This window comes from Meriones unguiculatus, chromosome 3 (genome assembly GCF_030254825.1).
Source record: "Meriones unguiculatus strain TT.TT164.6M chromosome 3, Bangor_MerUng_6.1, whole genome shotgun sequence".
Lineage (NCBI taxonomy): Eukaryota > Metazoa > Chordata > Mammalia > Rodentia > Muridae > Meriones > Meriones unguiculatus.
The window spans coordinates 181,421,992-181,448,565 of record NC_083351.1 but is presented as its reverse complement, the minus strand read 5'-3'; the positions used below and the strand labels follow the sequence as shown (position 1 = coordinate 181,448,565).

At 48.6% G+C, this 26,574-nt stretch overlaps 2 protein-coding genes across 10 annotated transcripts in view; one reads left to right on the top strand and one right to left on the bottom strand.

Annotated features, from left to right (window-relative positions):
• The first annotated feature begins 502 nt into the window (after positions 1–502).
• Ambp (alpha-1-microglobulin/bikunin precursor) lies at positions 503–10,723 on the top strand. 2 transcript variants are annotated; one of them, XM_021650026.2, is made up of 10 exons: positions 503–896; positions 1,914–2,056; positions 3,493–3,569; positions 4,545–4,661; positions 5,426–5,527; positions 6,226–6,272; positions 8,191–8,272; positions 9,218–9,385; positions 9,690–9,863; positions 10,607–10,723. In XM_021650026.2, exons 1-10 carry the CDS (start codon positions 783–785, stop codon positions 10,621–10,623), a joined length of 1,041 nt encoding a protein of 346 aa, XP_021505701.1. In that variant the 5' UTR covers positions 503–782; the 3' UTR covers positions 10,624–10,723. The 2 variants fall into 2 exon arrangements, with proteins under 2 accessions (XP_021505701.1, XP_060237164.1); XM_060381181.1 differs by having other exon boundaries at positions 10,571–10,723.
• Positions 10,724–19,083: 8,360 nt separating this feature from the next.
• Znf618 (zinc finger protein 618) overlaps positions 19,084–26,574 on the bottom strand; it is a 158,347-nt gene continuing 150,856 nt past the window's right edge. For all 8 annotated transcript variants that reach the window (XM_060381174.1, XM_060381175.1, XM_060381178.1 and 5 more), the window contains 2 exons: positions 21,778–21,879; positions 19,084–20,742 (listed from right to left, as the gene is read on the bottom strand). In XM_060381174.1, the coding sequence (XP_060237157.1) occupies positions 19,226–20,742; positions 21,778–21,879 (1,619 nt within the window). In that variant the 3' untranslated portion in view covers positions 19,084–19,225. The remainder of the gene's footprint in view (positions 20,743–21,777; positions 21,880–26,574) is intronic.

Here is a 26,574-nt window from a genome sequence, read left to right as displayed (position 1 = left end):
GCTCATCATCTTTTCCAAGCTCATATAGCAGGAAGCCCACAGTATGCTGCCTGACTTTGGAGGCTCTTTCCTTGACCTCTTTGGTGTGCTCCCTTTCTCACGGTGGGCTCCCTAGTTAGTCTTGCCACTCCTAGGAAAGTCAAGACATATGTCTGTGAAAGGGGGTTGCACAGGCTGCTGAGGTGGGTAAGGGGTTCATCTGGGTCCTGATGTTTTCACCATGGGAAAACAGTGTGGCTTGGTGAAGGGATGGCCTCTCTCTGTTATACTTATCTTAAAGAATATGAGAAGCTGGTGACCAGAGAAAGAGCCTTGGGAGGAAGGATGCCAGGGCCTAGTCTTGTTCTGTAGCCAACTGCCCTGGGCCTTGGTTTTGTCATGTGAGAAACAGGCCAAACCAGGCTACCTGTACCTACTGGCTGACTGGCATGTGGTCCAGGGAGGAAGGGCTAACAGGAAAGGCCAGTCATTGCCTGACTACCCCATGCCATGCTCCCTGGGGAGACTCACACCTAGGATCTGAAGCCTATTGTGCTTGCTCACTGCCCCTTCAGAGTCAGTGACCGTGGCTTCCTGTCCACAGAGTTCGACCTGGGCTGGGCTCAAGGGATCGATTAGAGCTTCCCCAAGACCCTGATTGGCCTGGGCTGAGCAAAGTAAACACCAAGGTTATCATTTGCCTCTGGCCCCTTCTTCAGTCTCAATTTGAAGCTTCCCCTGGCAGGGAAGTAGTCCCTGTTCCAACACCAAATTGTGAGCTCAAAGGTTGAAGACCCAAAACCATGAAGGGTCTCGGGACCCTGTTCCTGCTGCTGACTACCTGCCTGGCTTCGAGAGCTGATGATGCAGCAACATTACCAGACATCCAAGTTCAGGAGAACTTCATCGAGTCCCTGGTAAGGCTGGCCTCTCTGGCTGAGGTGGCCACAGTGGTAGTATGTCCATGCTACTGGGCTTTGCTGGCCAAGGCCTGTGGTGTGTCTTGGGGTGTCCATCTTGTACATGACATCTCAATCCCTAGGGGCCCGACTGTTAGGTTATTCTGAGATTCCCTGAAGATTAGTTTCCTCACCTGCCATTCACTCTGTGGGGCCCTAAGTGAGCCTCAAATCTTCCTAATTTGCTGTCCTCATGGGTTCCCAGAGGACGCCACATATGGCCAGTGGCATAAGGTGGGCATGGGTCTGTGAGCTTTGGTGACAGGCCTGTGGGCTTATAGGGGAAGAGAAGCAGGACACAGATTATGGGGTTGAAGAAATTATTAAGTGTGAGCTGAAGGGTACTCTGGCCTGTGACAGGAATGGCAGTATGTATCTTTGTGTCTGTGGGCATGTGCAAATATTTTGTATGTGTGTGCATGTGAGTGTGGACATGTGTGTTGTAGATCCAGCAGCCCCAGCTTTGCCCCGAATCATAAAGTTATCTGGGTAGGGGACCCTGTCCACTTCAATGCTGTCTCCATGGTCTATCTGAAGGTTCTCAGTATTCTCCTTGTGGTTTTTTTTTTTATACCTTAGGACAAGGAACAGGTGTGCTGGGTGTCCAGGGGTTAGAAGGCCAGCACTACCTAACCAGTGTCAGGAGAAAGAGGTGCTTGGCTGGTCCTACAAGGATGTATCAGATTTGTTGTGTTTCCATGGCATGTCCATAGGCTGCCTCGCAGGGTGTTAGATACTCTGCTACGGAAGGAATAAACCCAAGCCTCACAATCCAGAACAGTGGTGGCTGGCGAACTCAGAATATGTGGTCTGGGCCCTACCTACCCACAGAGCATCACAGAGAATTTACTTCTGTGGAGCGGGCCTGGAGAGGCTGTCCCTCAAGAGTTTGGCCCTCAGGGGAGGGGAGGAAATGTGGGCACATCTTCTCAAAGGCCTGGGTAAATCTAGGTCCCAGCTTGCGGTTCTTCCTAGATCTATGGAAAATGGTTCAACCTGGCTGTGGGCTCTACTTGCCCATGGCTGAGGCGGATCAAGGACAAGCTGAGCATGAGCACACTGGTCCTGCAAGAGGGAGCAACAGAAGCAGAGATCAGCATGACCAGCACCCGATGGCGGTGAGTGGGGGTGCAGGAGCAGCCAGGGGTCCAATACATCCCTGGAAACCACAGCTTGGACCTTGCTTCTGAGCCTTGGGCAGCATTGCCTTCCTCCCTGAAAGATGTCTTGTATGCCTCTTAAGGACCATGTCTCCAACGCTAGGCTTCTTGTTCAACTGGCCCCTCCTTGGATATCCCCTCCAAGCAGAGGAAGGGAACAACTACCCCAAGGGCCTAGCCAAGAAGTCTCAGGCCAGCAGGTCTAGGGTGAAGTTCCTAGACTCTACTCATTTGTCTTCATTGCCGAACAAATCACCACGAAGACGCTCCTCTTCTCCAAGCCTCTCCCACCGATACTTTCTTCATTGCTGCCACTGTGCTCCATGCTTCTTTCCCTCCCTCTCTTCCTCCTTCCCTCCCTCCCTTCTCCTTCCTTCGTCTCCTGCAACCCATCTATTTTCTTTTTCACCTACAACCCCACTGTTCCCCTCTGATCCAGTCTTCACCCAGCAACAAGAAAGACCTTTTAAAAAGCCACACCTGCTGAAGAGAACCTTGCTTGGCTTCCCCCTGCCCTTAGTGTTAAGAGTGAAATTTTAGCAGGATGTGGCAGCCTGCTCTCAAGGAGGCAGAGGCAGGCAGATTGCTGTGAGCTCAAGGTCAACCTGGTCACAAAGCAAGTCCAGGACAGCCAAGGCTACACAGAGAAACCCTGTCTCAGGAAAAAAAAAAAGTGCTAAATCTTGATGCATCTTCTAGGCCTTTCAGCTCTCCCTGTTCCGTGCTTTTCCATGGCTTTGGCAACCCTCTGCAGTAGATCTTCCAGTTCCCAGAGCCTTCACACTCTCACCCCTCCAGCCTTTATACATCTCCCTGACTCCCTGGCCTAATTCTGTGAGTCCTTGGGATACTAGTTCCATGTCATTTCTTCAAGAAAGCCATTCTGAACTCCCAACTTCAGGTCAAATGGCCTCTTGAGTACAGTGGTTCTACATATACTGTTTACATCTGGCCCTGGATGGACTTCCTGGCCCACATTACTACCAGCCCCATGCAAAGACAGACCTATCAGGTTCTCTTCTGTTTCCCCAGCATGTGGCACAAGAGTTGTTCACTCTTGTGAAAAGGAGTGACCGTTCATGTAACAGTAAAGCTAGAATACTACAGTGCTTCCCTGATTCATGAGAAGAGCTCATTGATCCCCATGACAGCCGTGAGGGACATCAGTATGTCAGGCCAGCATCCTACATGGAGACATTAAGCGATGAATGAAAGCTAAGCATCAGTTCACCACCAGGGTAACGTGCAGCGCAGCAGTGATGACAGTGACTTTACTGTTCGCCCTGTCAGGAGGCAGGGACTCCTCAAGGGTTAGGATGACCACCAAACAAGATGTTTGGAAATGTCCATTTCCAAATAAACACAAAAAGATAATTTGGCTTGGTCATTGCCAGGAGAGGTATCTGCGAGGAGATCTCTGGGGCGTATGAGAAGACAGACATCGATGGAAAGTTCCTTTACCACAAATCCAGTGAGTGTGGGGACCTACCACCGTACCTTCCTTCCCCATTCTCTTCCCCCTTTACCCTTGCAACCTTCCTTCCCATTTAGTTGAGAAAATGACCATCCTTTCCTCAAATGCCTCACCAGCATCCCAGCACTCCACATCTCCTCCTATTTAGCTTATGACCAGAACAGGGAGAGGTGCAGAATGCCAAGGATGACGTTAGCAGCTCCCCACCTTGTAGGCCCCATGCTTGGTGCTACCTGACAGAGGGATGTGGAGCCCAGATTTACTCAAAGATTTAGCAACTGTTGACTCTTTTCTTTGTGCCAAATCGTTCTGCAAGAGGTGAACACATGGACATTTGACAGAAGGATGGTGAAACTGAGTGGATGAGTAATAATAAGTAAACAAATGATTGGCCATCTGAAAGACAGGCAGATGGAGTGATAGAGAAAGAAAAGAAGGAAGGAAATACAGACAGCAGAGAAGGAAGGGGGAAGGGTGGGAAGGAAGAAAGGAAATGGTGGTTCATGCTTATATTTTCATCAATGAGGTGGAGGAAAGAGGGTCAGAAGTTCAAAGTTATCCTTTGCTACAGAGCAAGCTAAAGGGCCAGCCTGGGCTAATAGAAAGGAGGGAGGAAAGAACAAAGAGAGAGGTAGTGGGAAAGAGAGGAGGGAGAGAGGGAGGAGGAGAGGAAGGAAGGAAATGAAAAAAGGAAGGTAGGAAAAAGAGAGGGAAGAAACCAGGGAGGGAGGGAGACAGAAAAGAAGGAAAGAAGGACAGACTTCAAGTAGATGGATGGAGTGGAAGTGGGTGAGCTAATTCTGTCTAGCAAGTGGAGAGATACGCTGACCTGGATGAACAGATGGTGAGCCTTGGAAGGACCCTGTGGTTGTGGGGATGGGTGCAGGCATGCTGAGGGAGGACAAGCGATGGGCCTCCAGGGTGAAGATCCTAACCACTGACACCTTCGGTCTGCCTGCATCTCCCACACAGAATGGAACATAACTTTGGAAACCTACGTGGTCCACACCAACTATGATGAGTATGCCATTTTCCTCACCAAGAAGTTCAGCCACTACCATGGACCCACCATCACTCTCAAGCTCTATGGTAAAGGCCTTAACAATGATCCTGTTGAAGCTGGGGTGAGAGGAGATTGTTAATTTATGGACCATGGGGTAGGAAGGAGCAAAACAATTGTTTTTCCTTTGTGAGGGAATTCTGGTTAGGGAGGGACAAAGGGCCTTGGCCGTGAGGAGGCACAGCTCAATGTCCTAGGTGAGCTAGAATTCTCATCCTATCTCCAAAAGCAGATCCTGGGAGCTGGAAAGACAGTGTAATGATTAAAGTGCTTGCCAACAATCATCAGGCCAAACTGGGTTTCCCAGAACCCACTTGAATACCAGGTGGACGTGGTCACCTGCCTGTAATTTCAGCCAACAGGGGATCCCACACTTATGCTGGCAAATGAGATTAGCTTTGTCTGTGAGTTCTGAGTTTGCCTGAGAGACCCTGCCCCCAAGAGTAAGGTAGGAGAGCAATGGAAGTTGATTCCCTTCTTCAATCCCTGTCTTCCACCTGCACACACAGACAAACACCTGCTTGTGCATGCATGCCTGTGTGCAAATGGTAAAGAGCAGGGAGAATGTGACCCCGGAATCACTGAGGCCCAGACAGAGCCAATGGGATAAGCACTGAATAAGGACTCAGGACCTATGACGGGCCCAATTGTTCTCTCTTGGGGAACCATCTTTCAATATTGTGTCAAGAAGTTAGGCCAACCCTTTCCACACTTTTTCCTAGACACAGTCACCCTATCTGGCCAGACCAGTTGCCTGGGTCTCTTGGTATCACTTCTGCTTTTTCATTTGCAGGCAGAGAGCCAAAGCTGAGGGACAGCCTTCTGCTGGAGTTCAGGGAGGTGGCCCTGAGTATGGGTATCCCTGAGAACTCCATTGTTTTTATGGCTGACAAAGGTAAGTGTTGTCTTGCCCCTCTCTGATTTTTGGTCCTTTCATCCTTCCTGCCCCACAGAGGACATCCTCAGTCCTTGCATCTTTCCTTTAACACTCAGAGACAAACACGGCCACATTCCTCTCTCTTTCTCTCTGCATAAACTGAGAGAGCACCTGGGTTGGCTCCAAGTCTCACAGCATGAACTAGCAGAGCCAGCATTTGACCAATTCCACTCTTATCCCAGGGCCATGAGTCTCCCGAGGTTATCCACAGCTGCAGAAGCAGCAGAGATTTGGGGTTGGGGGCACAGACTCCACAGTGAGAGTACCTGCGTTCAAGTTTGGTGTTTCAAGCATAGAGAGTGGCTTCTGGCTAGCCATCCCAGAGCCTTACTTTCTCACCTGTCAAATGGGATAACAGTGTTCTCCCTCAAAGCCTGCTCTGAGGGATCTGTGAGGTAAAGCCATTAGAGGCTGCAGCATTGTACCTTGGAAGTGCTCCCTAAATGCCTCCATCACTGATCTCCTGAGGATACTGATGGAATGATGCTGGTCTCTTGTTCCATCAATGGTGTTGAGTGACTTGAGGAGGGCCCTCTACAAAGTGCTCTAAAGTACAGGGCATGATGTCTACCCAACAGAAACCTGGGTCTAGGCTATATGTCTACCTTCCAGAGCCCGGGTTTCTTGCTCACTCTTCTTTTGTGTCCTCTGCCTAGGGGAATGTGTTCCTGGGGATCAGGAGGTAAAGCCCAGTCCACATCTGGTGAGTATCTCTTTCACCCTTCCTTGGCATCCCTACCCCAGGCACTCAGTATAGTCAAGACTGGCAGCCCTGCTGTCCTGGAACTCACCATATAGAGCGACTGGCCTTGAACACACAGAGATCTGCCTGCCTCTGCCTCCCAGGTGATGGTATTAATGGTGTGTGCCACCACCCCCAGCTGCCAGTTATTTATTTTTAAATGTATGCTTTGCTGGCTTTATATAGTTTTCTCCCTCAATTTTCTTCTTTATTTGGAAATTTTAGTAAAATGTTCTAAACCTGATGCCATAGCCACGCTGGAGATAACAGGGCACAGCTGGAGCTACTCTTTCACAGAACCATTTGGCTCAGTTCCTAGATGTTTTGTTTTATTACTTGATGCCAGTGGTAAGGTGTCTGCATCTAACCCATGTCCCCTTATTGCCTGACTGATACTGGTAGAAAATGGGGGGAGGAATCATATTGGCTTTATAGTTTATCATAATTTCCTTACAATTACATTTTGCTTTTCTCATTTAAATTTCCTTTTCTTTGTTGAAAATGTTTCTGTAACATTTTCCCTGCCAGAAAAACCACCTGTCACATGTTTTTGGATCCTTGCTGTCTTAGTTCGGGTTTCTTTTGCTGTGACAAAACACCACAACTCAAAGCAACTTGTCTCACGTTTATGTGGCTGACACTTTCCCATCACGTTCATCACTGAAGGAAGTCAGGAAGGAACAAAAACAGGGCAGGAACCTGGAGACAGGAGGTGCAGCAGAGGCCATGGAGGAGTGCTGCTTACTGGTTTGCTCCTTACAGCTCCCTCAGCCTCCTTTCTCACGGAAGCCTGGGTAGTGCCACCCCCAACCAGATGCGTCCTCCCATCTGAATCACTAATTATGAAAATGATTTACAGGCTTGCCGACAGCCCGATTTTATGGAAGCGTTTTCTCAATCTCCCTTCAAATGATTCCAGCTTGTGTCAAGTTGGCCAGTCAGCACACTTGTCCAGCTTAGACTATCTTTCTGCCAGTCTACTATACGGTCAACAGCTTGGCGGAGGGGAGAATTACTGGATTGAAATCTGTTTCACAACCTTCATAGTTTGCTCTTGAGCTTCTGTGTTTAAATCCTGACATTTGCCCTGAGGGCCACCGGGCTCCGTGTTCTTCTCTGTGGTCTAGAAGGAGGTTTTTGGTTTGTTTTAATTTTGATGATTTTATTTTTCCCTCATAGCTCTTTTTTCAACTAAGAAAAGTTTTCTTCTATTGTTTCTATCTTATTTGTCTTCCCTCCACAATGGCTAGGATGTGTATTTACTTATTGCAGTATCTAAATGGCAGTTTATTATCTCAACTAGGAGGTTAAACCAAACACCTTTTCCAAAATGATTTCTGTCGCTGATTACACTGGTAGATATTGTAAATTTTATTGGTGTCTTGTTCTTGTTGTTTGTTTTTCCTGTTTCTTTCTCTCACCCTTCATCTTTGTTAGGTGGGAATAGTCCTTTAATTTAATCCAATTTCTCTGAGTAGCTGTGTCATCTACCTTGTTCTCTTTTTCTCCATCTCTCTTTTCTCACCAAGGAAGGTGCATACGCCACCAGGTTAAGATGGACCTGGAAGAGACCAGTTGCCCCTTAAAAGAAGAAACCTAAGATCACCATAGTTGCACCTTTTCAAGTCTTAGACCACCCCCATGAGCAGAAAGACTACCTAGTGACCAACAGTCTCCCTCCCTGTCCCTTTTTTAATTGGCCTCGAACCTTGCTTCAGGAGGCTCTAAACCCAGACATCCTCTTGAGCTGCTTCTGTGAATTCAGATTGGCACTGGGGCTAGGCTTTCGTTAGGCAGTCTAGTCTGTTTCCACAACTCCAGGGGTTCAAGTGAGCAACAGCAGAGAGAGCTCTGCAAAGCTGTTCTCTCCTCTCCCCAGAGAGCCAGGCGGGCAGTGCTGCCCCAAGAAAATGAGGGATCAGGGTCTGAGCCACTGGTAACTGGGATCCTCAAGAAAGAAGGTAAGGAGACTCATTAATTCACCTGCTTTAGCCATGCTGTGGAGAAGAAAGCCCATGGCTGCCTCAGCCTGGCTGCCTCAGCACTGTGAGGCCCCTCTCTCAGTTACAGAGTTGACATCAGGGCGGATAACACAGATGCAGTTCTGAACCTTGTGATGTTGGAGGGGGAGGAGAGCAGATGTGGTCCCAGGCTCCGGAGGACTCAGCTCCTGTCCGAGTGCTCACTAAACTGCGCTTTTCTCTACTATATAATGGGATACTTGTCTCCTGAGCTGACCTTTAGGGATCTTGCATCAGTAGTGGGGAAGGATGGAAGGATGCTTTGTGTGGATGTCAGTTCATTTAACTTGCTCAGCAAATGCCAAGCCTGCCCCACCCTAGGCCTTGTGCCAGACATTGGGATTTTCTCAGCTCTTTGGGTTTTTGTGAAGAGACTTTCAAGGCAGCAAATATTAGGTCCAAAGGAGAGTATCACCACAGAGCTGGTAATCCTAAAACGGGGTGAGGTGATGAAAGACACTTCCGGGCCAAGGGAACTCAGGCCGTGTCCAGGCATCAAGAAGGGTTTTATGGATCACAGGAGAGCATAAGCATGAGTGGCACCATGGTGAAGGGGTCAAGGTGGCTGTTGGTTGAGGGAGCCAGCTAGATTCTCCAGGCAGATAGTTCTTTGGGTCACTGGTAAACCTTCCATTCTGGGTTGTGGGGTGGGATGCAGACTGAATTTTGAGTCTTTGGATTTGGGTATTCATTCTGAGATTCACCCATCTCGGAGGGAAGAAGGATGGGGCACTTGCTTCTCGTCCAGAGGATGAGTTGCTACCTGTCAGCACAGATGGTGCGCATCAAATCTCACACTTGCATAGCCAGTGCTGTTAGCACGGGTGATGCCCGCTGAGTCATGTGCAGGTACCTAGCAAGGGCTGCTCCTCTCTTCTTTCCCAGATTCCTGCCAGCTCACCTACTCAGAAGGGCCCTGCCTAGGGATGATGGAGAGGTATCACTACAATGGCACGTCTATGGCCTGTGAGACCTTCCAATACGGGGGCTGCCTGGGCAATGGTAACAACTTCATCTCCGAGAAAGAGTGTCTGCAGACATGCCGGACCGTAGGTGAATGCACTCTCAAGGCCCTGATTCTCATCATCCCACACACCCATCTGCCCATGTGCAGGAGCTTAGGTTTTCTCAGGGTGGAATCCAGGGCAAGGCTGCTCACAGAAATTCCACATTTGGTTGCAGGTGGCCTGGGTCAGTCATTTTTCCCCTGGGGACCCATCTAGTTTCACAGTCCATGAAAGAAGGATCACACACTCTAGATGTCCTGGCTCCTCTGGCCCTGTCTCAGCAGTCCTATGCATGGCCCATCAGCAGTTCCAAGGCTGACTAACACTCCATGTCTGTCTTTCCTCCACAGCGGCTTGCAATCTCCCCATAGTTCAGGGGCCCTGCCGAGCCTATATTAAGCTCTGGGCATTTGATGCGGCACAAGGGAAGTGCATCCAATTCACCTATGGGGGTTGCAAAGGCAACGGCAACAAGTTCTACTCTGAAAAGGAGTGCAAGGAATACTGCGGAGTCCCCGGTGATGGTAGGAGGCCCTTGGGAGCCCAGGGAGGCAGGCAAGGGAGTCTTGGTAAGGGGTAGGGGCTGGAGAGTCTTTCCCAGATGAGCAGCCTGGCCCACTCTCTGGACCTCAGCTTCCCACCTGGGAAATGGTCCAAACCCAGAAACATGCACTAGCTGGCCCTAGCTCTACCAGAGAAGATGCTAGCTAGGCACCATCAGAAGACATGCCAGACGGCTGAGGAGCTGGTTGGAACTGGCCTCCAGATTCTTCAGGCTGACCAAATGGGCCAAGGGGGAGCCCTCCTTTGTTTAGTGTTGAACCTAGGCCCTATCACATGCTGAGGCACTAAGCTATATTCCGAGCCTCGTTCCCCCTTTGATGCTTTTATTTTGAGGCAGGGTCCCAGTGAGTCGTTCTGCCTGCCCTGACTTTTCCCTGCAGCCCAGGAAGGCCTTGATTTATCATCTTCCTGATGGCAGCTGGCCATCAAGCCAGGCCCCACACTCGTAAAATGGGACAAAGCAACCAGCTCCCCAGCTTCACAACCCCCACTGCAGGGTTAGTGCTCAGCTGGTGGGATGACCAGAGTACGGCCACTTAGCATTCTCCAGGCCTGGCTGTACCCACTGGAAAACGGTCCCTCCAGCAAGTCAGAGAGGGCAGAGGACCAGGCTGCTCCATGCAGCACCCCTGACAGAGGTCATTTAGCAAGTGATGTTTTATGCCAGGCCAAGGACCCATCCTGAGTCACTCTGTATCCACAGGGGATAAGACCAACTGAAGGTGCCAGTCTGCAAGCCAGAAGGTAGCCACTGTCTGTCCCAGTACGGTCTGGCTCAGATGATCTAGACCCAAATAAAACAAGCTATCAACGCCTGGCATCCTGTGTTTGGGCATCTCACTGCCACTGTGGTTGTAATGATGGTACTGGAGGGGAAGGGAAGCTTTCTCTCCCAGGAGAGAAAGATGCGTGGGTCGCATGTGACAATTCTTGTACCACTTCAAACATAGTTCCCAATTCCGAAGTAGTGGAGTGGGGTTATTTCGTTTCATGTTAACAAACAGAAGAAAAGCTAGTGGGGAGTAGCACTTGGAAGGCAGAGGCAGGTGGATCTCTGTAAGTTCAAGGCCAGCCTGGTCTATAAAGGAAGGCCCAGGACAGTCAGGGTGACACTGTGAAACCCTGTCTCAAAGAACCAATCCCCCCCCCCCCAAAGAAACTGAATCTTTCAAAAGGGCAGCAAATGGAAACCACAGCAATACTTTAAACATACAGCAGTTACTAGGCACTATACTCATTTATAAGATCAGGGCCTAGAGAAGGGAAGGGAGGAAGGGAAGGAGGGAGGAATGGAGAGAAGGAGGGAGGAATGGAGGGAAGGAGGGAGGAATGGAGGGAAGGAAGGAGGAATGGAGTGAAGGAGGGAGGAATGGAGAGAAGGAGGAAAGAAGCAAGCCCAGAAACCCTGGCACTCGTTTCTAGAAGAGGATGGACCAAGACCAAGGACAAAGAAATAGTGGTATTCTGGAGTGCCCAGGTGCCTGAGGTTGCCCCATCTTTCCTACATCCAAGTCCTTTCTAGTGTTTTTCTCCAAACTGTCAACTTGTCCCCATACCCATCTCAAATCAGCTTGACCTGAAGTGCCCGTCTCCTGGAGTCCTCACCCAGCCCTATTCTGGCCTTCCAGTGCATCTGCAAAAACTAGCTGGATCTTGGACATGAGTCCAAAGCACCGAGCTGAGTTCGATTCTTCCCTTGTGGGAAAGAAAAGAGATGGACTGGCCAGGGTAGCTTGAGGACAAGCCTGTTCCATGACCATGTCCTGGGGAATCTTTTGTAATTGTCTGGTACTAATTGCATCCACCCAGTGGCCCAATGGTGGGCAGATAATGAGTGGAAGATGAAGACTCTTGGTTTGATATGCTCTCAAATGGAATAGTCACCCCTGCAGCAGAAACCAGGCCAGTGCTCTGGGAAATAACCATAGTCCCCAGAGTTGATAACCAGTTCAACAAAGGGGTTGCTCTTCATGGTCATAGGCCATTTGCTGCAGTGTTCAGGTAGGCAGGATGAGTCTAGAACACTATCATCTGGAGACACATACAGACACTCCCTTGACCTTCAAAGTCTGAAACTTGGGATTTCTAATTTCCAGCAGAAAATACTGTCTGAAGGGACAATGTTCATGATCATACATAGCTCTGGTTTGGCATGGACAGGTTAGAAACGCTAGGGAGACAGATAACTGTGCAGAAAGAAGTTGTGGGAAGGAGCCCCAGCTAGGGCTAATATCATCACAATACATCCATCCTCATGCGCCAGAGACAGCTGCCAATGCGAGTTTGGAGGTACCACTCTGAAGTGGGGCATTTTGGAGGGCCTGGAGGACAAATATTTAACAGAAGGTACAAGTTCCATATGCTGGCTGGCCCCCACCAGTGAGTAGAATGTTGGGTTTATGAGATTGTTTTTGTACAGTCCTGAATTCCCTATCAAAAACCAAGTATCCTCATCTAAAAATCTGCTCTGTTTTGGTGGCTTTGAAACATGATCCATCTATGTAGCCCAGGCTGGCCTCAACCCCATGGCCATCCTGCCCCTATCTGTCTAGTACTGGAATCAGAGGCATGTGCTACTGCACTCTAGATGGACTCAGTTCTGGGAAGACACTCAAGGCTCTGGGCTGTGACCTCAGGATACTTCACCTCATGGCTCACTTGTCCTGCCTGCAACTGTCTGTCCTGAAGGCACCTCTGTGACAGGGCCATGTGTAGAGATTACATCTGCACATAACTTGACAGAATTTTTTTCATAAGACCTTAGAACCTCAGCTTCTTAAAGTTACCTACCATGTTAGGGACATGGGTGAAGCCTGAGGTGGGGAGGGGGTCTGTGCTTTACTTACCTGGAGACTAAGAGAACAGCCTTTCATTGCTGGACTTCCTTGAGGTGCTACATCCTCCCCTCTACAGGAGCCACAGTTCATTTTCTGGTGGGATCTTTTCTCCCTCAACTTTGAGCCTATGGAGGATAAGCATTACTGTCCTCTTATCTGTGACACTGGGCTCTGAGCAAGCAGTAGGAGCCAACTCTTCATGGGTTTAGAGTCTCAATGTTATCAGGAATGGGGCTGGTCTTCCCCTGGGAATGAATGATACACATAATAGTTGTGAACACATCCAGTCCACATGGGAGACTACAGCCCCTATATTAAAAGTACAAGATGGCTGTCTAGCCAGGCCCATTTTGATGTACTGAACCAGCATGGCTGATTAGGTCCATCTCTTATTCTCCGAGACAGGCCTCTACAAGCACCGCACAGCAGGTCATGGGCTCTTTGGGTACCTTCTCCCATATCCATCAAACAGTGGCTGGGCCAGGCCTATGCCAAGACACAATGAACCCTAAATGAAGAATGGGGAAGTATGACTTCAGAGTGTGACAGGCTCAAGTCACCTTGCTGCCTGACCTCTGTCCCACTCACCTGGCCCCTGCAGGTGCTGTGTTGCGTGGATGATATGACCCAATCCCAACCCTAAGAAAAACATCACACATGAGAGGTTCTTAAAGATTGTTTTATTGTAAAACCATAAATACAGCACTGACATGAACTCATGAGCGCACCTAGGCGACTGACCCTCTAGTCACTGGAGGATGTTTTTTTGCCTTGGCATCAACCAACTGGGAAATGGTTTGGGGGTCTGGGGAGGAACTGAATCTTGGGCTGGGGCTTTTGGTGACTTAGGAACCCAGTGGAACCTTCCTCTTCTCGGTGGGAATATTCCACTTTTGGACAAGAACAGACAGGTAAAAACAGGAACATTGAAACAGCTTGGTTTTAAATTTTATTACTTCGTAAAAATCTCTTTTTAAAATTTTTCTGTTCCTTTCCTCCCTTTGACATCAGTAAAAATTTTAAACACCATGAAACCAGTTTGGCTGTAAAATGGAGAAACAGTACCCAAACCAAAGTAAAACAAAACATCCCAAAGGACACACAGAAAACCCTAAATAAACCCTCAAGTTTGGCCTTGGGAGTTCATGTATCACAAGAACTGGCAACTCAACCCCCATGCAATGTGGTTCCTTGAAGGACTTCTGGATCCACACCATCAATACAGAAGACCGCCAGCGACGGCTTTGTTAATTAACACAGCAAGTGTGACACTAGGTAACTTTTTTTTTAAATACAGTACATGGTACACAGGGTCCCTAAGATAGCCCTGCATAAACCCCCGTGAAGACTTGAGCCAAGCACTGGCTGTTTATAAAAATATTATGTTGCTACAAAAGTATAAATTAATACTACTGGTATTAAGAAATATTAAACACATAAAACTTATAAGGATTAAGAAAAATATTCATTAATACCTGTAGAAAACTCTGGCCTAAAAAAGATATTTTTTTGTGTGTGTGTGTTTGCTTTTTTGTAAATTTTTTTGTTTTTATTTTATTTTTTTAAGATGACTTGAGTTTCTTGCACTCGAAGAGAGACACTGATGTGTCTATGGTATTGCCTAGAATGTCCTTACTACTGAGACAGGATGGGGGCACACACATGTGGTCACTGAGTAGCGGGGCAGGAGGAATGGGGCACCAAGGCTTTCTTAAGATTTACCTGATGTGAACGGATCACCAATGTGAGGTTGTGGGGAAAAGAAAGATAGGATCAGAAGACAACTGAAAATAATTCATGCCTCTTAAAAAATATCTCTGCTTCAGGTTGTTGTACAAAATGGTTTCCTGATGCTTGGGGTCTGGAAGGTCCTGCCACACGGCTCTTGCTCTTGCCTGGTTGGCCAGGCTCAGCCCGAGTCAGGCCACAAGCTTGAGCCCTGTTTGGGAAGCCACCCACCCTGGCTAGTTGGGAGAAGGGTCCTAGGACACCTTCTGGCACCTGGATTGTGGGAGGAGTCCTTCCAGCTGGCCTGAGAATTCAGGCTTCTAAGGATAGGGCTCCCCTTTAAAGGAACTTTGGTACAAAGAGTCAAGGTGCCCAATGGGATGCTTGGGTGGGTAGGACCTTGGTGGGTCATGATGCTAAGGCCAACTCCAAGCTTAGTGAATTTCCCATATGCGAGTGGAACCCTGAAAGTGCCACCCTCTTCCACATGAGGCCTGTACCTGCTCAGAGACCACAGGTTCCCTTGGTCATGGTCAAAGCCCGGACTCTCTAGACTACCATCCTCAGACCCAAATGAGAGAAGAAGAAAAATAACCACAGCCACAAAATCCCACTGGAGACCCTGCAAAGGGAAGATGGGAGGGAAATGTAAGAGGAAACACTGCATCATTGGTTTGCCATAACTGGCCTAGCAAACGTTAGCCACAGTGAAGGGGAGGGGCGACCTCCTCGCCAGCTCTCCCACTGCCCTGGAGACAGGAGTTCACTGTCTCTAGGGTATAGCCTGAGCCTCAGTCTCTTGGTTCTGCCCTCCAGAATCCTTCTTGTAGATATATGCCAGACACAATAGTGTCACACCACTGCCAAGGCCAGGAAGCTAGGGGCTTGGCATAGCTTATGGAATAAGGAGTGCCCTGTGCCCTCCTCTTCAAGCATGATATGACAAGGCTTGGGATGGAGTACCACAGGGTTTCCCTTTACCTACATCCTAGCTGTGATCCTTCCTGGTGACCCCGCGTTCTCAGAGTGAGTATATATGGCACCCAGACTCTACTCAGGTGTCCCCCTCCTCAGACAGTCTAGCTGGAGGCCAGGAAAAAAGGGGACCTTGCCCAAAATTGGGCTCCAAAAGCAGAGATTCAGCTTCACAGTGGAAAACATGCCTTGTAGAATTCTTCCACTTCTTCAAAGTGAAGAAGATAAAATTTGTCAGACTGAAATGAAGACTCTTGGCCAGCCTACACAGCCGGTGTCCAGATCCTGCCTAAAAAAACCTGGAGATGAATTATCATCAGTATCACCAGGTGCCTTTCTCACCAGGAAACAGGTACCTTTCCCTCAGTCCAGAGCCAACCCCATGACACCAAATGTGAAGCCATCAAGTGGGAGGGTGGTGACATCATCCATGCTGGAGCAAGTGGCTTCCTGAAATGCAGGCAGCTGTGCTCAGGCAGCATCTGTCTTACCTCCTGGTTGCTGAAAGCCACACAAGGGAAGCTTGGCAGGTGGGCGTGGGTGTTGGGAACAGAATCACGCTGAGAACAAGTGCTTCCATGTACAACCATTTCTCGAAGACCTGACTCCTCTTGAGTCACTAAATCCCAGGAAAACAAGCTGCAGGCCATGGCTTGGGATTCATTGGCGAAACAAAGTGACCTCAGATTGGGGGAGAACCTTGCTAATGGAAATGCATCTTCTATACTTCCATATTTGGCTCCAAGGATGTTAAAGCAAGAACCATTTTTGCCGAGAGAATCATACAGATCAAGGTAAGCTGTATGCTAGAAATGGCTCATCATCCTCGTTGCTCCTCCCCAACAAGCCTATGATGTAGAGACATATAGTGGTCACAGATTCAGGAGGCAGATGACAAAATCCTTCTGAAGGCCAAGACCAGCCCAGGCCACTGGAGATGAACTGGAAGAGCCTATCTTAGTGCTTTGGCTGAACTAGAATTTGGTAAGGTGGATATTGCTGTTAAAGGGGCCTGTGGCTGGACCTGGGAGATCTTTGGGATTTATTGAGCTGTTTGTTGCAGGATGTTTTCTGTGGATATGGCCCACATGACAGCAGACACAGGGCACAGTTTTGTTCAGTTTGTGACATCAGAGAGGAATGACAGCCTGCCACTTTATAATTTTTGAAGATGAGGCAGCTCCAGAAACAGATTTCTGAGGATCAAGTGGGGCTCACACTGAATCTAGAGAAGCAATCTAAGCCCCAAGGAGAGAGTTAAGGTGCAAATGAACTGTACAGGAGGTGATGACCTATGACCTGGATTTTCATACTAATTTTCTTTCTGGAGGGAGGATGTTCCATATTCCAAAAAGAATGCTTGAAATGCACACCTGGGCTTGGCTGATGGTTTGCCAATAACAGCAGCTTAGCTCAGCTCTGCCTGAGGATCTGTTCTCACTGACTGCACTAAGCACCCAGCTTCCAATGTGGCTACAAGTGCTGGGTTGTGGTCCCATTCCCAACAGATGAGGGAGACTGGGGTTGTCCATCATTATCAATCCAGAGCCCACCTCCTGGAATGCCCCAAGCTGTGTGAAGACATTCCTACATTCTTCAGGGAGCAACATTCAGTTCCTGTCTGGACTGCTCCACTGTGGGCAGAGGTTCCTCTGATGGTAAGAGCCAAGTTGAAGACATTGTAATGGAGACACCTAGAGCTTCCCCTAGAGTAGAGATTGTGTGGTGGTTCCTGAGACCATAGCTTGCTAGAGTGGATTGTACACAGCCTTCTCTGATCTATTTGTATGTCTGAGATTCTACAGGAGAGCTCTGTTAGTCTTGTGAGGCAAAGAATGCAGGCTTGTCCTCAAGGCCAGTTCTGGAACCTTGAACATAACTGGAAGCCTTTGAGTCTTTAAACTACCTTCACTCCCCTCCTGCTGGCCACCCAGGGGAGAGGGATCTGGGTACAGTGCTTTTGAAGACGAGGTATCTTTCAGTTGAGTAATGCTTTATGACTGGGAAGAGGAGACAGTCCAAGCTTCGTGTGGGGGAGGTGCTTTTGCAAATAGCCCCTCAGGGGTGGCCACTCTCAGCCTGAAGTGTAAGCATCCCATCCCACAGCTGTGGTCAGGGACACCAAGGTCTTTATTCATGGAGTGGTTATGCTCATCATCCTATGAAGAGAATGCTGTCCCCTCTTGGCATCTGGACTGTGGTAGAAGCACTAGTTCTTGGCCAGGGGGATTAGAAGTGAGAGCTACCAACCCCTTTCACAGCATTGAGTCAAGCACATCCACCCACAGGATGCCAACTGTTCAACCACCAACATGCCACACCCTACCACTGCCCTGACTACAGGTCTGAGGTGCCTGTAGGGACCTCTGAGGGCTACAAACTCCCAGGACCCCTGGGATCTGGGGAGGGAGAGAGACCATGGATCTGGCGGCCACAAATATGGACTGAGTCAGGGTCTCTGTGGACCTGGAGGTCAGGATGCAGTGAGTAGTACAGAGCAGTCTGGAGACAGGAGGCAGACATTCAAGAGGTGGACATCCACACGACCACAGGCAGGAACCAGGCAGCGGCTCTCTCGCTGACGTTCAGGACCCCTAAAGCCACACGCTTCCCATGATGGCCTCACAGCCAAGGAACGGGACTCCTCCCAACTCCCTCCACACAGCCATGACTGAGACTTGGTTATATGAGTCCTGAACACCATCGCTGAGATGAGCTAGTTTACAGTGTGACTTGAGAAGAGAAAGGGTAAGTAAAACAAACAGAACACAACTCCAGAATGTATGTCACAGACATTCAGTGCCTCTCAGAAGAGTCTACATCAAATGTGAAAAGAAACTGAAACCCCCAGAAGATAAAAAATTGCTGAAGTATTGGGAAAACAACAACAACAACAACAACAACAAAAATGAGCGGAAAGTCAGCTATATGTCTCTGGAAAAAAAAAAGTCGTTTTTTTTCTCTCTTATATTAAAAAGTAAAACATCAGCTTTATATTTCTAGAGTCTCCTTTCCTGATATGGGGAGATAGATAGTGTGTATTCTAAGGCAGCTGCCCTGGATTTCCGTGGGGGAGGTCACAGGTACAGCAGCTTAATGCCCTGAAGATGAAACGAGAAATAAAGTCCAGTGCAGAAACTGTCCATCCGATGCAGTCTGGAGAATCTGTCAGAGCAGCTGGGACAGAGGATGGGTACCGTGGGATGAAGGAAGGGCGAAAAAGGGCCAGGACTGGGATGGGGGTTCAAGCCACTTCAGCCCTCAGCTGCCTGAATACTTCACAACCCCAGCTTCTCCCAGTCTGCACACCTGAAGACGGAGTCCTTAGAGCCCCTGCCCGAGAAAAGTGAAACCAGTCCTGCTGTCCCAGTCTCCCGGCTTTCCTGACACACCCAGCTCAATGCACACACACGCCTGAGCACAGGCATGTGTACACGCACCAGGGGTGTGTGTGTGTGTGTGTGTGTGTGTGTGTGTGTATGTGTGTGTGTGTATGGAGTGTCTCTGGCTGAGCATTTGAGCATGGGCTCTCCATACCCTTTACTCATTCAGTGTCACATGTGTGGGTATGAATACACACACACACACACACACACACACACACACACACACACACCGCTGGAAAAAAAAAGCACTTAAGTTTCCAAGGGGCATTTACAATGAGGTTCCACAGTGTTTAGAACTTAAATTTCTTTGTTTGTGACAGTGTGGTGTGTGTGTTTTCCTAGTGCTTTTCTTCTTTTTTGTCTTTTTTTTTTTTTGTTTTTCCCCAAAGTTGAGTCTTAAAGCATGTTGGATTTCAAAAACATGAGCTTGTTCATGTCTTCTGGACTAAGCAGTCGCCTCCTTTTGATAAGAAGGGCTTGTTCACACATATTTACACACCCACTCCGAGCTCCCACAGCAGGGACTGCCAGCAGCCAGAAGGCGAGCTTGGCGAGTTTTGTGTGCTTTTGGGTCACGCATGACCAGTACTGGAAGAGATCGGGAGTGGCCTGAAAGAGGGGTTCCTGAAGGTAATCATAGACTTCGTTCTTGCCCAGCCGGTCATCCTCCTGAGCTGCGGGGTGCTCACCTGTGGCGGAGCGGGCCTTCTTGGCTGAGGGCTCGAAGTCAGCCTCCTCAGCCCAGGACTCCTTTACCTCATTGATGAGCTCGCACACCTTGCTGATGATCTCCTCGTGCTGGTAGGGCGGCACAGGCCGCAGTTTCTGCTGAGGATCCAGGATCATGGCCACCTTGTGGGCTGGATGCACCTTGAAGTTCTCCTTGAGGGCTTCTAGGAAGAGGTGGCACAGCTTGCTGACGGTGCCTGCGTCATTGGCCTTGGCTGTGAACAGCTTCTCCAGCCTGACGTAGGTGGGCAGCACCAGCTGCAGGGTGGGCTGGCTCTCGTTGCTTAGCTCGATGACCGCCTGCTTCACGGGTGTCAGGATGGCGGCCAGGTTGCTGAGCAAGTGCTTGTTGAGGCTCTGGATGAGGCTCATTTTCTTGGCGCGGCTGTAGAACTCGCAAATCTGCTCATAGCGCTCATGCACCAGCAGCAGCGAGTCTGTCACAGAGTTCCAGCAGGGCGGCGGTGCCGTCTCCTCCAGAGAGCCAAAGGTCTCCTTGGCTAGGCCCGTGGAGCCTGCCAGGTCCTCACACACACTGAGCAGCTCGATGACCTCATGCATGCTGCGGGCCTGCAGCGTCCGCTTGCTCAGCACACTCTGCACCACCGAGTTCAAGGCACAGGCTGAGCAGCGAAGGCACATGCCGGCCTTGGAGAAGGCGGACGTGCTCACCCGGCAGTCTGTCACATACACGGTCCGGATCTCGGACATCACAAACTCTGACAGCACGTTCTGCACCCAGTGGTGCACCAAGTCGCCGCTGTCACGGATGTCTGCACCCTTCACGCCCAGCACATAGCTCTTGATGTGGTTGCCCTCCACCTGGTAGGCCGTGAGGATGTAGCAGGAGTCAGGGCCCACGCTCTGGGAGTGACACGTGACACCGATGCCCAGGCAGGCATTGCTGCCCAGGGCACATGTCACCTTCACCTTCACCTGGTTGTACATGCGCGGCAGGTGCTTCAGTGCCAGTGTGTTAAAGTTCCCCAGGATCTCGGTGACTGAGAAGGCCCCATAGCGGGCGCCACTGTCTACCAAGGTCTGGGCCAACTTGAGGAACTCCTTCCCACTGACCACGCTCAGTGCACCCAGGTCAGCGCACATGACCCGCAGGAGCCGCTCTGCAATGTTCTGCCGCTCCTTCTCTGGGATTATACTGTTGGGTGTCAAACCACTGGGTGTGGCTGGCAGGGGACACAAAGAGAGAAAGGATTAAAAGCTGCTTAACTGGGCAGCAGCAATACCCTAAGTGGCTATCATAAAGAATAACAATAGATTTTGTCTTGCATACAAATTGGTGTGGCCTGGTTATAACAAATGACAATACCACAGGGATAAAGTTCCATGGCTGATAAATAATGCCTGTGATGGGCATAGGATAGTATATAGTGATATGAATGCAACATACTTGCCCCATGTGTGTTGTGGATGTAAACATGCTTTGTTTTCATCCCAGATGTAGCATATGGGACTGATTCAGATGGTCCCAGCAGGAAAGTATTTGCCTGGTGCAGGCTCTGAGAGGACCCTTTGCCAGATGCAGGGAGTTAAAACCTGAGGACTCTGGAGAAGGAATACATGCCAGAGCCCAGAGAGTGTTGGGGGCCTCCAAGAAAGAAGAAGGCTGCTGTCCACCCCTGCTGCTCCCAGCTGCTGTTGAAGCAGTTTGAAGTCAGAGATACCCTGAAACAAAGATTGGACTTCCCCCAGGAACCTGACAACGCTAACCAGCAGGAAGTAGCTAAGAGAACTCTGTCCCTTGCCCCCCTAATCTTTCTCCTACCTAGTGTCGGGTGTTGGAAGGGACTGGGATGGAGAAGGAAGAAAGAGGCATAAGATGTGTAAATAAAGCAGTAGCGCCAACATGTGCTACTCACCTAAACCCTTGAATACAACCTTTTCTTCAGCAGGAATTACATAGGAATTTTTAGTGAGTAAAGTGCTTAGGGCCAGTGTCAAGAAAACAGCCTACAAACATTGCAAAAATGTGGGGTTCTAGTTTTGTAATTCTGGCTTTTAGGTAGTGTGTTGGGTGGGGGAGACACACCACCCTCCTTCCTGGCCTTCTTTTGCCTGTCCATGCATTAAGAATTCCTGTACAGGTATGCATCATCTTCAGTCCCCCAGGAGGTACAGATGGTAGCAGTGGGGGCAGGATATGGTTGCAGTGGGGCTGACGGACTTCCAGGGGCCCTAGGCTTCAGCATGCTGAGACCTACTGTTGTTGGTGCTGTTCCTCTGGGCCTGGGGTTTCCACTTTTCTTCCACTGCAGCAGGTGGAGATCGGGACTGGTTAGAGGCGATGTTGTTTTCACTGTCAGCTGCGAGAACAATGGGAGCAGTGGGTCACTTTAAAGGGTAAGAGGAGGCTGAAGAGCAAAATAAGGACATGTTGCGGGGTCAAAGGGTAAAGTTACACATGGCCACAGGGAGCTGTGTTCAGGCTTCACAGACAACTGCCTATGGATTCAAAGCCTCATCTGCAGTCTAGGAAATGGAGGACAATGGTACGGCCACCACACAACTTCAAGAAGGGAAGAGCCTAGGACATAGAGGAGTCTCCCTCCAGGCGCCCACCATAGCCACAAAGCAAAGCTCCCAAGTATGTGTATGCGCACTGCCCCAAAGTGTGTCACAATGAGATCTGTATTTCTAGAGTACGATTATATTAGACAAAAAGCTGTATTTGATTGTATTAAATGGGGACCCAATGCCTACCTAACATGATAAGAAGCATAATACCAAACCCTTCACTGGACATGGAAACTGAGGCCCAGATTTAAAATAGGTTTGTTCCAGAGGGGTAGCAGGATGGTTACAAACACCTTTCAGTGCATGAGGAGCCAGGCAGAATCCAGGCCTCTGAAACCAAATCTGCCACAGACTAATGGCTGTTCTGTTCCTCCTCTCATATCCTCACAGTGAGTTTCAAAAGTATGAAGTATGGAGGGGGGTAGAGATGGCACAGTGGCTAGGAGTGTGTTCTCTTTTGGTAACGTTTGGTTACTAGCACTCAGTCAGGCAGCTCACAACTGCCTACATCTCCAGCTCCGGGGGAATCTGACACCCTCAATCACCTCTGTGGGCGCCCAAATGCACATGGTTATACACATGCAGACACATACATACATACATACACACACAAAAAAAATCTTTAAAAAGTATAAAGGAGAACCCCAGGAAGACAGATTGCAGATGAAGTCCACCAGCTTCTAAGAAGCGAAGTGGAAGCATCTGTATCATGAACAGTTCTAAGTACCGTACCGAACACAGCAAAGGACAACCCGAAATCTGCCAGTCAAAGGAAACAGACCTTAGCAAGATACAATCAGGCCTCAAGAATAGCAGCAGTAAACACCATAAATACATTCAGAGTCATAAAGAGAGAAAGTAAGCAACAACATCACAACCAACAAAGAATTAATATATTAAAAAGTGTATGTGAGGCTAGCAAGATGGCTCTGTGGGTAAAAGCGCTTACTGTCAGACTGCCCAGAGTGATAGATGACCGGAGTCCAATACCTAGAGATGGAGCAAAGGAACCGATTCCTGCAAGTTGTTCTCTGACCTCCACATGTACAAACACCTCCCCTCCAACAATAAATGTAAGGGGTGGGGGAGGGAGAAAAGGGGTTATTGTGGAAAAGAGGGAACAAAGAACACAGGAGATGAATGGCACACAAGTAGAAAGGTGTTAAATTTATGACCAACAACATCAAAAGTACATTAAATACAAATGCCCCAAAATTATAAGTAAAAGACAGAGATGCATAGTTTAAAAACCCAATGATATATCCTGTTTAAAACATCTACTGAAATATAAAGCCAGAAATCAGTGAAATATAAAAGGTTAAATAAATATAAGCTAGGTAATAAAAGGAAAGCTGAACCTGAGTGACACATAATGCCAGATAATAAGGTTTCAGAATAAATGTTGATAGGGAATAACAAGAGAATCTGTTTGACGATAAAGTGGCCAATTTACCTAGAATATATGAGTCTTTAAAAACCACATAGCTCTTTTTTTTTTTTTTTTTTGTCTGGGTCAGTGGCCATGCAGCAGCAGGTGTCTGTATCAATGTCGGGAGCCCATGTTACCACCAAAGGCCATGCAGACATCCCTGGTCTGGGCTGCATCTTGGGACCATGTTAACAGCCAAAGTCTGTGCAGAGCTGACCCTGCCTCTCACTGGCTGTGATGCTCAGCAGAGCTGGCCCTGCACCATGCCTAGGTAGCACAGGAGAGCTGGCCCTGGTGGCAAGGGAGGAAGGCAAACAGGTGAGCAAGCAGGAAAGCAGGAGAGCTGTCCCTGCCCCTCATCTGCCTTGCCTTAGTGTGAGTAAGGGAGAGATCCCCTCCCCCTATTGCCCCTTGCTGCCTGTCTGCAGATTGGGTGAGCTAGCTAGGGCAGTGCTGGAGAGCTTGCCCCAGTGGTGTGAGTGCAGGAAAGCTGGCAGGCTGACAAACTCAGCTACTACCCAGACCCAGATCCAGGTACAAATACACAATGGAATTTCATCCAACTATAAAGAAAAATTAAGTCATGAAGTTTTCAGGTAAATGACTGGAGCTGGAAAATAATTATACTAAATGAGATAACCCAGCCCAGGAGAAACACTATATGGTCTCTCTCATATGTGAATCTCAGCCTCTACTCTGTAGCTTTGTTTAACCTAGAAAACCCTTGCAAGTCTGGAGACTAGAACGAGGGACTTGGGATAGGGGTGTGCCTCAGAGGAGCAGGGACAGACACAGGTAAAAGAAGAGAGAAGCAACACTAGGCGTAAAAGCATTCAAGGGGGTGGGGTGATGGCGGATCAGGGAGAGAGGGTGGGCAAGGGTTAAGCAAAACAAAGTGTGTACATAGTCACATAAATTTTATCATTTTATAATTGAATTAAAAATATAAAAGAGATTGATGAGAGACACCCATCACAGCTTGATGATGCTTCTCCTGGAAGCAGAGGGTCAACACATGAAACTCCTGGTGCCAAGTGTGGGCATTCCCAAGAGTTGGCCAGGGAGGCTCCAGAGGCCCCAAACAACACAGGCTCTTGTCAGTTCTCTTGGATGTCAATTAGACTACAGTGTGAAACTCTATTGCTGAAAACTCTACACACATCAGTTATAAGATAAAGTCAGTTAGAACTCGCTGGAAACAGCCTCCCTCCTGTCTAACATTTAAAGAGCCAGGAGTTGTGAAGTAGGCAGCTAGGAGAGAAAAGACATCAAAGGACTTAGCCAGCTGTGAACCTTTGTGACTACATAATCAGCCTTCTAGGTAAGACGGGTCCACCAGTGCAGTGGGGCACAACTGTCATGCAGCCCATTGATCAGCCTCTGATTCAGTCCGGGCCCACTCCACGGGAAGGAATTCATGCTTACTACAAGCTAGGCCAACAGTCCACGTGCAGGGAAGCCACAGACCCAATACTAAAATACCCATTTTAGTATTACTAAAATGACTAAGCACCCCTTTCCTTAGAGAAGCTTCTCATCACGGTGAACGGAGGTGAATGCAGAGACTCACAGCTTCCCAAGGTGCTGAGAACAAGTGATGTCTGAGTACCTCGCCCTAAAAATGAATTCACACTAACTCCTCCTAAGGCTCAGGAAACACTGAGGATGCAGGATCAGGAAGGATGGAAGAACTGAAGATAAAGAGAAGGGCTGCAACCATTACAATCATGAATTCATAGCAGCTATGGCTCCCTGCATTGGATCTGAGCATCAGCCGACAATGGATGGAGGAAGGGCTGTGGAGCCCTATCCCTTACTACTCAACTATTAGCTATATGAGACTCTGGGAGACATGGAGTAGCCATCTTCAGTGTGTACCCACTGCTAAGCTCACCATGGTCCACGGTCACACGAACAGCTTAGTTAAATTCAGGGAGTCACAAAAAAACAAGCTGTGAGAAAAAAAAATTAAGGGATGGGAGAAGTGGGACATAGAAAGGATTGAAAGAAGTTGAAAAAGAGTAGGAAATAAGAATAATTCAAATGAATTAGGGTCAGATGGAAAGTGAGGAGGACCTCCCCTATCAGTGGACTGGGGGAGGGGCATAGGAGAAGAAGAGGGAGGGAACGTGGGGTTGGGAGAGGATGGGGAGAGGGCTACAGATGGGACACAAAGTGAATTAACTGTAATTAATAATTTTTTTAAAGAGGTGCCCAGGATCTATCTATCTATCTATCTATCTATCTATCTATCTATCTATCTATATTCAAATATACCAGACTTTGAAATTTGTGAAATCTGAAACACTTCTGTTTCCAAGCACTTCAGAAGATGGACACTCAACCTGTATCTCCAAGAGGTGATGGAGTAATAGGTGCCTGCCAGCCTGGGTCTTAGAAGGTACCAGTCTTTGAATACAACATCTATGTAACCCTCATCTTTGGGAAGAAAGGCTTGATAAACTCTTACTGTGAAAATGAGGAAGTCCAGAGCTGTGAAATACTTCAAGGGATCAGAAATCATGGGCGGCCACCTCCTCAATCTAAAACAGTGAACTAGTGGTTTAATTTGTTCTCTGCAATCTCCTGGGCACCTCTTTAAAAAAATTATTAATTACAGTTAATTCACTTTGTGTCCCATCTGTAACCCTCTCCCCATCCTCTCCCAACCCCACGTTCCCTCCCTCTTCTTCTCCTATGCCCCTCCCCCAGTCCACTGATAGGGGAGGTCCTCCTCACTTTCCATCTGACCCTAGTCTATCAGGTCTCATCAGGACTGGTTTCATTGTTTTCCTCTGTGGACTGGTAAGGCTAATACCCCCTCAGGTGGAGGTGATCAAAGAGCCAGCCACTGAGTTCATGTTAGAGATGATCCCTGTTCCTATTACTAGGTAACCACTTGGACACTGAGCTGCCATTGGCTACATCTGAGCAGGCGTTCTAGGTTATCTCCATGCATGGTCCTTGTTTGGAGTATCAGTCTCACAAAAGACCCCTGTGGCTTTGGCATCTCTTAACTGTGTTCTCTATCCCTCCTAGTGAGGACAGCAAGGGC

Coding starts and splice junctions, on each gene's coding strand:
- Ambp (XM_060381181.1), top strand. CDS start 783: ATGAAGGGTCTCGGGACCCTGTTCCTGCTGCTGACTACCTGCCTGGCT. Junction 897..1,913: donor AGAACTTCATCGAGTCCCTG/GTAAGGCTGGCC, acceptor GGTTCTTCCTAG/ATCTATGGAAAATGGTTCAA. Junction 8,273..9,217: donor TGGGATCCTCAAGAAAGAAG/GTAAGGAGACTC, acceptor CTTCTTTCCCAG/ATTCCTGCCAGCTCACCTAC.